The sequence below is a fragment of the Glandiceps talaboti genome, chromosome 10 (assembly GCF_964340395.1).
Source record: "Glandiceps talaboti chromosome 10, keGlaTala1.1, whole genome shotgun sequence".
In the NCBI taxonomy this organism is placed as follows: domain Eukaryota; kingdom Metazoa; phylum Hemichordata; class Enteropneusta; family Spengelidae; genus Glandiceps; species Glandiceps talaboti.
In genome coordinates this window covers 1,185,755-1,202,348 of record NC_135558.1, presented here as the reverse complement: position 1 = coordinate 1,202,348, position 16,594 = coordinate 1,185,755, and the positions used below count along the sequence as shown (strand labels likewise).

Genomic DNA, 16,594 nt, shown 5'->3' with positions numbered 1-16,594 from the left:
CCACACAATCTGGTGTCATACATACCTCCAACAAAGGTCACACCACACAACCTGATGTCATACATACCTCCAAAAAAGGTCATAACACACAACCTGATGTCATACATACCTCCAGTAAAAAAGGTTATACCACATAACCTGATGCCATTGATAATGAGGGCGTCACAAGGACATGTTCCCGCTCCACACACCTCGATATCGACATCTTGGAAGAATACAAAGGCATGGTAACCCTCAGGAATGTGGATTCGATAGCTGCATTGAGCGTTAGGTGGATAATTATTTGGATAGTTAGGACTTGTAATGAGAATATCAGAATAGATATCTCCATCACAGTCTATGACTGATGGTGACGTAGGAGTTGCTGCAATAAAGGCAAAATACAGAAATTGTATTGGTTGACATTGAAATAGCCACTTTGAACTCTATAGTTTATTGCGTGAGCTGCATTATGAACAATGTGCCACTTGCTCGCAAAGTTTGTTCGTATACCGTCCAACATCGTTATATACTAGGAGTTTTTATACGCAAAGTTTGTTCGTATACCGTCCAACATCGTTATATACTAGGAGTTTTTATACGCAAAGTTTGTTCGTATACCGTCCAACATCGTTATATACTAGGAGTTTTTATACGCAAAGTTTGTTCGTATACCGTCCAACATCGTTATATACTAGGAGTTTTTATACGCAAAGTTTGTTCGTATACCGTCCAACATCGTTATATACTAGGAGTTTTTATACGCAAAGTTTGTTCGTATACCGTCCAACATCGTTATATACTAGGAGTTTTTATACGCAAAGTTTGTTCGTATACCGTCCAACATCGTTATATACTAGGAGTTTTTATACGCAAAGTTTGTTCGTATACCGTCCAACATCGTTATATACTAGGAGTTTTTCATGGACTGTGCAATATTTTAAAAATTTCACGCCAAATTGACTGCTACATACATATACATTAATTTAAAAAAATGATAGTCTGTCGACCTCTTCTAATCAACAAAATTGGTTTAATTTGCTTTGATATGTCGTCGGAACGTGTTATCTCAGGCTTGTATTTGTGCAATCTGATTAAAATCCGATGTGGTGAAAGCGGCTAGATGTCCTTATTTACCTCTATTCATCGTGTTGTGACGTTTGTTTTGTTTGGAGTGATCGCCGCCTTCCCACAAAATATAGCATTTGATGTGGCGTATTTCGACCAAGAGACTGAGACATGTGAACAGAAAGACAAGACTAACTGACATGCAAGAATAACGAATATATATACCTTAGAATCCATTCCATGTGTAGGTAGGGGAATGGAGAGTGGGAAGGCGGCGATCACTCCGAACAAAACAAATGTCACAACACGATGAATAGAGGTAAATAAGGACATCTAGCCGCTTTCACCACATCGGATTTTAATCAGATTGGTATTTGTGTTAACATATAGTGGAATTTAAAGGTTCTCGAGGGAAATTACAGTATTGAAAGTCAAATTGTTCCCTCAGTATTCCACTTGCTATATCTTAGCCATGTCACGCTATGGACAACCAGATATAAGCTGAATGAATTCCGTAAGTGGCAAAGTCTTTAGTTTTATCCAACACACAGTAGTTATCGGAATGCAAAATATGAAGCATTCACTATTATATCTAATATAACACTTAACTGACAAAAATAATTGTACCAAACTATATGCCAAACAGAGCTTGCATACTTAAGATATTGCCTAGTTACCGAAAATCATTAATTATGCAAATGAATCATATAGCTACATCAAAAAAGCTAAATATATATATGATGTGCACTCTGTTGTGATCAATGTGTGTACCATATTATACAGACATACACAGACACACAGAGAGAGAGAGAGAGAGAGAGACAGACAGACAGACAGACAGACACACACACACACACACACACACACACACACACACACACACACACACACACACAAACAAGCATCGCTGAAACATAACCTTCCCTTACGGGAGATAAACAGGCCAAACATGACGATACTTACGGCCAGCAGTCGGACAATTGTTTTCATCCTCTCCTCCACTACAATCGACGATATTATCACATACCCAGGTGAGTGGTATACACGTTCCATCGTCACATTGGAATTCGTTTAGCTGGCAAGGAGCTTGAGTTGTTGCTATAAAAGGAAATACTTTGTTGTTAGAACGTCGAGCGGTTGGAACATATAATACGAACTGTACAGGGTTCCATTTTTCATATTCATGTATCACTTACTATAATATATCAAACAGGGCCCGATGGGTGAAAGTTAATTTCGTTACTAGTTTGATCTCCCCTCCACTGTCTATGGTTTGATAGTTTTGGTAAGCGTACAAACTTTAAAGATCACAAAACCATAATTTGATTTCCCTCGTACCAATATACTTCCTATGTCATTGTCATTCCTAGTACCATTGTCAACGTACACGCCTAAGATATTTTTACAAGGAATTAATCGTGTGACGTACAAAGAATTATTTTTTGTGAAGCTATTTTCTTCCTCATTGATAGTCACTATTCATGTAATTCACAACCTATACTTTGTTTATCTTCGTGAACATTTATTACAAAGTGTACACATGCGTACTTGGATAACAGCTTCCATCTGACACCTCTACGTCATCAATTGCCATATCAGATGTGAAACCAGGACCGTTGACACCTGAAAACACTATAGCGTGTCTACCAGTAGCGAAATAGTCGACTTCGGCAAAGAGCCACTGATCACCACTATCCCCGCTAATGTTGTAAACCAAGGCATCTGGTCTAAGATCTACATCATTTACCAACACGTTAAGGGTACCCATGGCTGCCCCATACATGTGGTACCAAAAACGAACACAACCTCTTCCCGTGAGTGAGTTGTAGATTGGTGATGTCATTCTGGCAAGATCACCATCGTTAGCTCCTGATGCCTCCGTGTACATGTAGAATCCTTGACAAAATGAACAAATGTTAAACTTCCATTACGAGTCATGAATTATTCAAAGAATGTCACTAGAAACTTTATTGTATGAGGTGAAGTATGGCAGCAGATGTGTATACAAACATTCGAATACATACGTGCGTATGTATGTATGTATGTATGTATGTATGTATGTATGTATGTATGTATGTATGTATGCATTGTATGTATGTATGTATGTATGTATGTATGTATGTATGTATGTATGTATGTATGTATGTATGTATGTATGTGTGTGTGTGTGTGTGTATGTATGTATGTATGTATGTATGTATGTATGTCTGTCTGTCTGTCTGTCTGTCTGTTTGTATGTATGTATGTACGTACGTGCGCACGCATCTATCCATCTATCCATCCATCCATCCATCCATCCATCCATCCATCCATCCATCCATCCATCCATCCTGTCTGTCTGTCTGGCTGTCTGTCTGTCTGTCTGGCTGTCTGTCTGTCACCTTAGATATGGAAATGATATGAGACTGGAGGAGCAAGAATGTATTTTACAGTGGTTTAAACTTATTAGACTAATTGTCATGTTTACATACCTGCAGCTGTACCTGTAGTATGGTCAACGCTAGGACCTGTATCCCCACTTGGTGTTGGTCCACTATGTCTGACCCAATCATGGTCATCAGTTTGATCTTGTAAATAACCACAGTCATCAGTTTCAAAAGAACACACATGTGGTGTTGGAATTACTGTAATAAATAACAACATGTTACCAGGTGGTAAAAACCCCTATTAACGCTCGCAATCATAGCGTGGTCACTTCGACTGTAACTGTAATTTGTCATTCTGGTGATCGTTGACTAAGACGGGTCTCAAGAAACTCTGAACTGCTTGTGCATTACAAATCGTGTAAGTTGTTTAATCCCTACCAAAGCTGGTTATTAACGTTAGCAATGTCTGACCACATAAGACCGTATTCAACTCCACTACACAAACTTTGTTTGATATAAAAAGTGTATAATTAAAAAATCCCCAGTAAAGAAAAGCACGTTGATATAACAACCTCGACAGTAAGTTTCGTATTACAAATTTACAACTATCGAACTTCATCAGATTACGATGGAATTTAATAAGTAACATCCAAGTATTTGTCACGTGACGTTTTATGGTTTAATCTATTTTTTCCGTTACTTGGGTATGCATGTAGAGTGGTCTGTGAGTGAATGAATTCAAATGCTGTTATAGCAATGTAAACAATGACAATGAGGCCTGCTGGAAGCTTGTATCATTTTAGGGATTGGTCCAGTATTTGGTCTTTTTTTCAGATCTATTCATGTGAATGTGACAACGCTATCGCTGGATTTATCGACGTCTGTACCGCTGACTGGGTCACTTTTAATAACGACACTGAACTCATTGTGTACTTGGCAATACTTACTTTCAGCTGGTAACCTTCTAATGATCGCACTGAACCCAGAGAATCCGTTGTTGCCATCAGTTATGAAATTCAAAAAGTGTTCGCCATCCGAGACATATGTCACTATATAGCAAGAAAGAAAGGAAGAAAGAAATATATATTATATAGTGACACCCAGTGCTATTTCCAAACAGGGAAGACTAGAAGAATTGTCCCCCTCCCCCCGCATGGTTCGCATTGTAGAAAACAAAGGTCGCACCAGTTGCGATAGCCAGTTTCTTACTTGTCTGTGCGATAACCGAGGATGGGTACGTCGTTGCTCCTAAACACTAATAATTGGAAATTTATGTACAGTTCTACCCATAAATATTCGATTGTCTGTTTCGATTATTAATCACGATATATATGAGGTTTATGTTAGAATCTCTTTCATTTTTTCCTAAAGACATCCAGAGCTATGTCAATGGATATACAATAGAAAATAAACTTGAAATATTGGGAATAGAGAATTCGAATAGCGTTAACGTGTATTAATTACCCTTGTGATGGTTTAACGTGAAGCATTTCGCAAGATTCAGTTTGATTGGGTAGAAGACAGCTATAGAAAAAATATCACATGTTGTCTGTATTGTTAATAATTATGATAAGAAAGTATTGTCCGATTAGTTTGCCCTTCTAAGTGCTTCACACAAGCCCCTTACGATAACGCTCAGATGTGAGGATAAAACCAGTGAGGCAATCGTTCACCGCCATAGATGGCACCCTTACCTGTTCCGCTTTGTCCTGGAAGCTCTATGCCGCAATAGCCCAGACCTCTAATGAGTAGTCTGTCACATCCACAGTTAGAACAGAATTCCACGTTGAAATCAAGAAACTCGATGGAAAGTGTTTTATCGGCGGGTACTGTAATGCGGTAAGTACAGTTCAAGTTTGGGTCATATTCACCCGGGTAATTTGGACTTGTCAGTTCGTAGTAGTCAGCATCGATTGCTTCATCGCATTCTAGGGCATTGACTCTTGGCAAAGCGTTCTCCTGATGGTCTTCACTCTCTGTTGAACAAATAAAGACGGAAAGAAAAGATTTTACAAAAAAAAAAATGAAATTATAATAGGACTCGTTGAATAGGTTAATTACATGTAACAAATATGAAAGTTTAAGGCAAATATTTACTCATTTTATAAAGTGGCTGAGACGAGTCTTTTTTTCTAAAAGTTCAAAATTGTCAACTCTAATTTTAAAAAAAGAAAAGAAATACATTGATGAACGTTTCTTGTTAAAGGTGTACTGTCTGCAACTGGACCATGTAATATGTAATGACTTACTCGTAATAGTGTACACCCTGAATCACCTGCGGGTAAACATATTTGTATAACGTACACATGATAAAGTCCCGTGAAATTGATTTTTGAGTCCGCACTCTAAAATCAGTGCCAAAAGGCAATCACGATTTCAACCCGTTACTTACTACTTATGGATAATTAAAATCGTACTGTAAGCTTGAATATATTGTTGATTATTTGATTGCTAATACAGCCTAGCTGGTGCAGCTTTCTTATTGTGAAACCTATTGAAGCAAAGTGTAAGTAGTTCTGGTCTATGCGTACTGTCATGATGTTATATTCACACTGTGTAAGATTAGCAAAAATGTCAAATTTGTTTACTGTGGGGTCCTGAGTATATACGTGGTGCATATATTTAACATCAAACCACGTGATACCTACGGTAACTAACAACCAACAAGCATTAACTAATTATGTATGTCAACACAATGAAATTTGCCCCCCCCCCCCTCTTCCCTCCATGTCTGTATGGAGCGATATACACAAGTTTGACCCACGAACTAGGACTACATTGTCGGTGGTAAAAACCTTTCTGTGAGCCTGAAGCTAACATGACTGTGTGAATATTGATACACGTTCAACTTGCAGAAACGATTTCATAAATACTGTTTCAAACCTCTTCCTGAGTCTATGCTATAACAACTGTATGTTTGACCTGTTCAGTGTGATTTCACCTATAGTTAGTTACTACCCTTTTCACCAAGTGCTTAGCGAGTTGTCGGCCAGGTGACAAACATAATTTTTTCTCAGAACATTGATATACAATGCATGCATTGGCCATGGCAAGCTTTCAGATTTTATCATTTCATGCATTAATATGGTATGACTTACATTGTATATTAATCCGATTTCCAATATTATATACAGTGTAATGAAGTCTCTCTGATTCTATCAGGTTGATTACGATTCACTTAGAATAGTTGTAAATCTTACCAACATCTCTACGTTTTCTAGAAGCCCCTCCTGTCTTAGCTGCCACGTGTCTCTCAAACACGTCCCTGGGAACGTTACTATAATCACCCTGACGATATTCATCTGCATGTGGGTCAGTAACACCTTTTATAATTGGTAGTTCTATATCTTCCGGTGCCTCCTCCTCTCTGTTTCCAGGTTCGCCTATCAAGAGTAGCAAGAAAAGGGGGTGGAAAATTGAGAAATTACAAAACGTTTGCTCTCATACCGAAACACCGCGTACTGACAGCTTAGTTATTTCAAGAGGTTCGATGGCCGTGCCAAATCACGAAGTCTTATATCAATATCATCCAGTAAGATAGTCTATGTTGACGGAATGATAATGATATGACCAATATTTGTCAGCTAGGATAAAGTTACAGTTGACGTTGAACATATTCACCAGATATACAGAAAGAATATTTTAACTCTACATAAGCCATGCAATAGAACATTGCATACAATTTGACCTAATACCAATCCTGGGCAAACATCAACAATTCAAACAACACACATGTACTTCTGTAGGTTTCAATCGATTATTGTAGAGTTGGTGAAATTATCGTTCCTATGGTTCTTACCTTTTGGCACTTCAAACCGTGCATCAAGTTCCTCCTTTTCACGCACTGCTGCTTCGTGTTTCTCAAAGAGATAGTCATTCTGCCTGTTTATTTGGTTTGATGCGTGTAATGGTATATCGATCTCCTCTGACAGGGTGAAAGAATACATAATTAAGAGACGTACTTTATTCACCTCGTAACACTCAAGGAAAACGTTTGCTTGATTTGTCATAATATTTGTATAGCATCCATATCAAGTGTAATAGTATCGTACTCTTCTGAATCAACTGCTTTAATCATCAATATGGTGTCTCTCAATGTAATCAATCTGTAAACAATGGTAGAATTTCTAAATCACTGACTTACCGATTTGTCCGTTCTGCGCACGCTCGATTTCCCTTTCAATGTCACCCAATGCCACCTGTCTCCCCTCGTCACCCCTCAGATTCTCAAAATGTCTAGCAATGACATTTGGATGAACTCCGTCTCTGACTGTGAATGCAAAAAACCAAAATACCTGAATTCAAATCTACAATGTCACGTGAAAGTGTAACCATAGTAACACGAATGTACTATTATGAATAAATGGATTGTAACGATATATTAATATTAATGTGGAACATTTTTATTCCAACATTAGTAGAAAATTAAAAATCTACATAGCGGTGGGAATGCGTTGGAACTGCTATGCCAGCCGGGCATCTAAAACATCTACCAGAAAGCACCGTATCAAATTAAGGCAGACCACAAAATGTGATTCTAAATAGTTAAAAAATGAGCGTGCTATAGCCTACATAATGTACACGCATATAATGATATTCATAGCATAAATTTACCATAATTAGATATTCTCGTAATTAAGAAGTGTCTACGGGTGCATTAACAGTTTAGGGAGAAAACACTTGCATGTAGATAACATCAAATATATGAACGATTGTTATATCATATAAATACAACACGTTCATTGATTACTTTAAAAACATTGAAAATGTTATCAATGTATTTTGATGGTTTGTAGTAAATTAAAAGAAAACAGATAAAGTTATGAAAGTTATGTAACAAATAAATCCTGCACTTTAAAATATCTATTAATATTTAATAATTTAGATTAATGTGTCCCTGTGGATATGCTAAGTTCTATCTATAGTAGCTATATACGTACAGAACACACACACACACACACACACACACACACACACACACACACACATATATATATACAAAAATTGTTCACACTATCATCCCTTTGGTCAAATGAGGGCGTTATACGTTGGAATTACAGGTAAAGCAAATACCATGATCAAATTCAGTACACGTCGGTTGTGCATATAAGAAAAAGGTTAGACCTTTACTCACCTGCCGCGTTAACCAATTGTTCTTCTACTTCTGTTATACCATAAATAAATAAAAGAGAAGAACATTGAATTAATAACCACATTTTTATGAACGCTCTTAGACTTTTAGTTGCGAGTTTTGATTTTTTATGTTTGAAAAATATGCCCACATTTAGGTAGCAAGTAAATTCCGCCCCCCCCCTCCCACATTCACACGCTCACTCACCGTCAATTGAACTGAAAATATGTTTATGTAAACGGAGATGTTCTGGTCATTTTAATTTTAATGAAAAGTCTGATTCTCAAGGCATTATTAGAATAAATGGTAAACTAACTACCAAATTGAAAACAAATACTTACGAGTCCGTGACAGTGGTTTCGCTCCATCTCCTGCTTGACCCTACCGATAATGAATTGTGATACAATGAATTCGAGTTAATGAAACTGTTATTAGGAGAGAGAGAGAGAGAGAGAGAGAGAGAGAGAGAGAGAGAGAGAGAGAGAGAGAGAGAGAGAGAGAGAGAGAGAGAGAGAGAGAGAGAGAGAGAGAGAGAGAGAGAGAGAGAGAGAGAGAGAGAGAGAGAAGAGAGAGAGAGAGATACAGACAGACAGACAGACAGACAGACAGACACATATGCAGAGAGAGACAGAGACAGACAGACAGACAGACAGACAGACAGACAGAGGGAGAGACAGAGAGGCAGAGAGAGAGAAGACAGAGACACACAGTCAGACAGACAGAGAGAGAGACAGAGAGAGACAGAGACAGACAGACAGACAGACAGAGATTTAGAGACAGATGGACAGACAGACATAATCCAACCAGCCAACCAGACAGACAGACAGAGACAGACAGACAGACAGACAGACAGACAGACAGACAGACAGACATAATCCAACCAGCCAACCAGACAGACAGACAGAGACAGACAGACAGACAGACAGACAGACAGACAGACAGACAGACAGACAGACAGACAGACAGACAGAGAGTAAACTAAATAGACATATAAAATAGATACAGCGTTTACTGTTGTTACGGTTATACTGAGTATCGAAGCAACGAAAAGAGCGGAACTCTTGTAGAGTGATAAGAATGGATGAAATTAGCAAAACAAGCCGTACACTGCCAATACTGGATGCAATAAAAATGACACTTTTGTCTCATTATTTCAGAGGGACATTGTAAAATGGAAATTTTAAACAAAATTAAGGAATGTATTAAGAGAAAACGTACCTCTTCTATTCCACTATTTTGCACTTCTTGATCTGTTGAGAGAGTGGATATGATAAGACATCCGGGTATTGCTAGTTTGGTATATCAACAATGTTCTTTCGTTCACACGATAACGACAGAGCAAATAAATTGTACTTTTTAATTGGAGACTAATTAAAGAATTCAATTAAGAATTGCATGTAATGACAAAATTACAAGTCATCAACCTTGTAGAATATTTCTTTAATTTTACTTTACATTTAAACAACAACAACAACAACAACAACAACAACAACAACAACAACAACAACAACAACAACAACAACAACAACAACAACAAATAAACACCCTGCCCCTTAAATTATACGTATTCCAATTTTACTAATGTGATTTATGTTTCATGATGAATCTGTCATTAAACATGTTCTACGAACTCATCAACCAAGCATGTAAAGAATATTATCTCGAGTCTAGGTCGTTCCCTAGCAACAAGCCGTTCAGATGGAAGCCAATATGACAATGTGTCAGAATTATCACTTCTTTTAGTCTTGCTCGTCAAAAAAGCGGCTGTCAAAAGCAAACAATCGCAACAATAATGTTTTCATAATTTTGATCATTTCATTGTTCCATATGTTAAGAGGAATTGAATAAACAAAGTCACGTGAATATAATTTATGTCCGTTTACAGAGTTGGTTACGATACAGTAGACGTTACCAATAGCAACGTCAGTTCAAACGAGTTACAAATTTGGGTACGATTGCTAGATCTTATGAATAAGCTAAGATCTTAGACTTTGTAATTTCAGTAACTAAATATCGGATTAATAGTTGTCATTTCTAACAATTAAATTCACAAGAAAAACAATAATCATCTAAAATTTAATAAAAACAAACAAAACAAAACACAAATCCGAACGATTCCTCTGTCATACGAGTTGTGACCACTTAAAACTCACCCCCTCCCAACTCGAGATAAATAAGCTGGGGTTAAGAAGGACAACAACAACAACAACAACAACAACAACAACAACAACAACAACAACAGCAGCAAATACGCGATGTTGACTGTGGCTTGTTCACATATTCGTTTAATCTGAATTGAATATTGTTAATGTCAGCTGCCCTTTAAATACTTGTAGTGACGTCGAAGACATGAACAATGACCTGGTGTTTTCTTCTTTAATGCAAATATATATATATATATATTGTAGTAACTATAGTAACAACATACTTAAGTTTTGACTAATAATGTACGATTTAAAACTTACTTGTTGCTGGCTGTTCCTTATTTCCACGATGCCCCTGAAGAAAAGACTACATTTTATTGACCAATTCCATGTCCTCACACAAAGACAGACAGACATATATACATACATACATACATACAGATGGGAGGGAGGGAAGGGAAGGGAGGGAGGAGGGTATAGTTTCAGAGTCAAAGGCACAGAAAACGAATGGATGAGCGAGGCAGATGGGATTCTGAAACGGAGAGGCAAAGACAGAGACATAGACAGGCACACATAAACAGGGAGACAGAAAAACACAGGACAATAACAGAAATAATAGGTAGATAATGTGAAACAGAGAAAAGAAAAGGTAAAAAAAAAGATAACAATAAAAAAAACCATATACATGATGACAGAAGAGAATACAAAGGCAAAGTTTAATCTTTTTAAAGTTCACAAGTTTTCGAAATCGTACAAGATAGGTAAACACAGCTCGGATTAATATGGAATAATGGAAATGACTTTCAACTTACCCTTTTACTGCCATCAATTGACACGGTACCAACACATAAAAGAAGAAACAGGTAAGCTAAACGGAAATCCATCCTTCCCCGTAACTTCAAGAAATGAGGTGCCTTGACTACAAAGAAACTTACATTATATTGATAGGAAGAAACCATTCATTTTGAGATTGGGGCAATCGTGAACGAAAGTTGACGGAACTGTTAGCTCAAAATGGTTATCATTCACTCGGGAATCAAAATAACAACTGTGATTACATTTCAGACATTAGAATTTCTTTGAGATGGGCCATATTACTCAGCAAATTCTTAAAAGATTGACAGTCTGTTATGCTGTCTGTCCGACTGACACCCAACCCTCCCTTCAGTAACACCCACGTAGGATTATGGTATGTTCTAAACTTTTGTTAGCGCAAAGAATGCAGTACGCAATCAAATATTTCATATTCAATAATTCAATGTCAACAACGATGCAGATACCGGTTTCCATGGCAATGAAAACATTCAGGTAAGCGTTAAATAAACGCATCAAATGGATTTTCTGAAAGTTTATATTGTAACTGTAGTACTTAGTAGTGGGGATGTGATTATGTTTGCTCACACAACTTTGAAAATTAGGAATTGGAATACTCTGCCTATGCATACGTGTAATACGCATGGCAGCATTTATATGAATATTCATTGCCGATGACGCTTTAGCTCTCAATGAGGTCGCATAGAAAGCGCAAACTTTCATGAGAAAGTTTGGAAAGTTTTGTCATCATTTTGAAAAATCGAACACGTGCACATTATAAGATACAATAATCAGTAAACAAAGTAGAACATCAGGCGTTTTTATAAAATCCTGATTATTGACATTGGTACAACTCCAGTCAGGTACGACAGTATGCTTAGTAAAGTGTGTTATCAGTTGTCTTATGTATGTTTAACCTTTGCCAAAATAAACAACTGTCACAAACCGACTTAATAAATACTATTCTATCAAGTTGTCAAAAGTGGCACGGGTCTTTTCAGCGTTGCTACTCTCATCCAGTGGTATTTGATATGATGGTCTGTACAAACATTCCTGGAGGTAACAGGTACAACACAACTGACATTTCAGGTAGCAGACACATGTTTACATGGCTTTGTCAGCATTTACAAGTGATTGTACTCGCCTCATTTTCTTTTGACTTACTACACATCTCTACCAAATTCATGACTATTTTGCCTAGTAGTTTATTTTTTTTGTTCTAAAAATCACATTTTTGACCCAAATCACACACTTGTGATGTGATCATTTTCATTTCATCAATTTCTCATCCCCACCATTCTCGCAAACCAGAGCTGTTCTTCCTTCTGCGACACTGCGAAATAACCTGCTGACGGCGCGTTTTGGACGGTGCCGTAAAAGAGACCGTGGTTTGCGACGATGATCTCCACATCCCAAATAATGTCCCCATCAAATACTACCCTGACTAAAAATGACAACACAACACACTTTACGGTAACTATATATTGATCTTTATTAGATTTCTACTTAGGTACACCAACATTAATAAGTCAACGCAGTGAAAGGCTTTTGCATGTTGATTGTTGATGGATAACTTCCTTCATGTTTACTGCTGGTAAATGGGTGTAAATATTCCACAACTTTTCATGTGATTCCAATTGTAAACTAGATATATAATAATATGTACTTGTATAAATTTTTACCCAATAAAATTCAATTCAATTCAATTCAATGATGTAACTAATTTGTGTAAGTAATGTTTGGCAATAATTTCCCCTGTTTCCTAAAGTGAACTGTATGGTAAACAATAGTAAAAATACTGGGCTGACCAAGGGTATTATTACATATGTACCAGTGATTACTTACTTCGGTGTGCATGCATACTAATGGTATTTGCACTGCAGTGCAATACCGAAAACATTATTATTGCATACCTGCATGCAAATGATATGCAAATGCAGGCACAATTATTCATTATTCCTTGCACACAAAATAGTGTGATTGCACAGAATCATTTTTATGGAAATTTGCTCTTTCAGATAATCATATGTAATAATAATGGAACCCATGCTGTGTTGAGTTCCAGTGTGAGTACTACGAGGTATTTGCACTCATGCCTGCAGTGTTTCTACTAAACACACTACACTCATTAAACTTACAACTCCAGAGAACACTACAAGTGTTCTTGCAAATACTTGCATTCACACGTCATGGGGTTCTGTCATAGTATAATAACATTTACTATGTAAAGTTCTGTAATTTTAGATTCACTGTAAATCTGTTGTAACGTCACGTATACAGAACAGGAAATGCTACCCATTCATGCAGTGATACATTTAACATAACCAATCAACAGTTGGGATTTCTTTGTTAAGTACATTTGAAATTGTTCATGTCTACAAAGCAAATGCCGTGTCCTTGCCAGCCATGTATATACTTGCATATCACTTGTTTACGGCATAGATATGTAAATGTATGCAAATTGTGCATTGTTTATGAACACTGTTATTTGGCTGTCATTTGCAATCAAATTAGCAAACTGAAACCCTAACTCAAAGATGCAACAATGATCATATCTGAATAATAGTATTGACGACAAGGTAAATAATGATTTAGATACAAAACCTAATTTATTATCAAGTAGTCTAACAAAAAAAATTCATTTACTGAGATCAACTTATTCATTGTATTTCACAATATACTCTCAATGGTATTTATAACATTTCTCACACACATTCAGATGAACATTCAACTAAATAACAAGTAAATATAAGCTTTATAGATATTTGCAATTACTTTTGCTGACTTGTAAATTTTGTACATTGGAATACATTACGGCATTACCGTATACTATTTCCGGATGAAAGTACCTCTCCCCCCCAATGGGGCAATAACTTTCACATGCACCTTGCTCCCTCCCCCTCCCCCCCTCAAAAAAAAAAAGGAAAAAAAAAAAAGAAGAAAAAAAGAAATTTACTTAAGAATATGGTGAAGAACAAAGAAATGATATAATAGTACACTACACTGGCATTGCCAATTGCAATTTCCCCAAAACCTACCAGGCAGACATGAAAAAACCAGAAAAAATAACCCATGCAAGAAAGTCATGTAAAATTCACTTTTCTGTTGATTCATTTTTGGTTTGCAACTAAATCAACTAAACTGTTGAAATGTCAAAGTCCAAATTTTGATTGTCTTAAGCAATTATTCAGTTATTCTGAAAATATTTGGTCTTTCCATTTACAATAGTATGAAATAGTCTTGCATGGAAATTTTGAGCAAAATGAAATGTGTTAGTTTCTTATAAATCTACTGAGAATTTAAGAAGTTAATTGATGGCGCCTTTACAAGAAATATAAATTAGATCAATAAATAGCAAATAAACAAACAAACAAGTAAACAAAAATGAAAATGATAAATATATATCTAATTACTGTTGATGAATTATGCATCTTTAGACAGATACCAACTTCTTTGCGTATTTTGAAAAGTAAATAAATATATAATCAAATATGAAATTTGCATATCAGTTGGGTTATCAAGCTTTCTGCTTGTTATAAGAAAGTAATAATCTACATAAATAACTTATTAAATAAATAAATATGCACACAAAAATGAAATTATCAAATCAATAAATAAACATCCAATCTTAAACTTTGTTGATTTTGTTAACCTAGACAGGGATACCAAATTCTCTACTATCACTGCATGTAACACTATTGAAAGCAGAGTCTTCACTAGAACTAGACATATCATCACCACCTATCTGTTGGTAAGCTCCGTAGTCAAATGTTAGTTTTGCTTCATTGGCGTTTTCCTGAAATAAATACAATATTGAGATATTATAGCTGCACTAGCAGTAACTGGAATACTTTTTTATCCGATGACTAATGATATATTGACTGTAAATTGTTAAAATAGAAATAATTTGACACTGGAAATGTTAACTTGTGGTCATTTTTATCATAAGTAGTATAATAACAGATTGAAATTGTTATCATGTTGTGGCTATTGAATTTAGGGTGTGAAACTAAAAACCAATTAAAATGGATTCATTAATGTGTACAACTACACATAACATGTCTACTCACAAGTGATTTAAGGGTTTACAATACTATGTGTAAGTCAAATAATACATCTAACAAAACAGCTTAAAAACTTCCAAGATGCAGCTATGTATAGCTTTAATGGTTCTTTGTTTTCATTGTAGGCTTTGTACATTGTAGTTGTCTAGTTCCTATACAGAGTTTGGTTACAATTTCCACCTCCATCCAAACTAGCTCTGTAGTTGAAGGTCAAGAAATGAATGGATACTTACTTCAAAGCCATCATTATTGACCCCATCATCATTAGTATACCGATGATATCCAGGACTAGTAAATACAGCACGGGCCGTTTTCTCCACCAGTGGACTTCTGTAGACAATAGTTACATGTTTATTGTTACTTGAATCACTAGATTTACAATGAGTTGCAAAGTAACATGGTGTTCATTATTTCATTCAATATACAATCCTTGTAATGGGTAACTTAATCACATGAATATCCTAAGGCAATGGTTGAATTTTGTTGCTATTTGCCAATCCCACAATCATTGTAGTACGAATTAAAAAACGAGGAAAATATCTAATGTTATCTCAACTGACAATACATTCTCCTTGTTGTCATCACCACCGCCAACATCATCACCATCATCATCATCACCACCACCACCACCACCACCACCATCACCATCACCACCATCATCATCATCATCATCATCATCATCATCATCATCATCATCATCATCATCATCGTCATCGTCGTTGTTGTCGTTGTCACTGTCATCACCATTATCATCTTTGTCATTATCACTGTCATTACCATCAGCATCATCAGTTTGAAATATCTACGTCTTGCACATTAAGTTAAATACATACTTTTCAATATAGACTTAAATGTACACAGATAAATCATCAACACAGTACATCACACGTGTACCAAATCCTATCATGTCATGTAAACTCTAAGATTACCAACCTTTTCCAGTTCCAAGTATACTTAATAGCGGCACCACTCATAGCAATCAGAACGACAGCAGCCAATAGGATTGCTAGTAACCAACCAATATCTGAA

At 36.3% G+C, this 16,594-nt stretch overlaps 1 protein-coding gene across 1 annotated transcript in view; it reads right to left on the bottom strand.

The window, feature by feature from the left end:
• Positions 1 to 14,470: 14,470 nt before the first annotated feature.
• LOC144441250 (low-density lipoprotein receptor-related protein 2-like) overlaps positions 14,471 to 16,594 on the bottom strand; it is a 36,875-nt gene continuing 34,751 nt past the window's right edge. The window contains exons 28-30 of the mRNA XM_078130807.1: positions 16,499 to 16,589; positions 15,799 to 15,895; positions 14,471 to 15,297 (exon numbers count right to left, since the gene is read on the bottom strand). Of these exons, the coding sequence (XP_077986933.1) occupies positions 15,154 to 15,297; positions 15,799 to 15,895; positions 16,499 to 16,589 (332 nt within the window). The 3' untranslated portion in view covers positions 14,471 to 15,153. The remainder of the gene's footprint in view (positions 15,298 to 15,798; positions 15,896 to 16,498; positions 16,590 to 16,594) is intronic.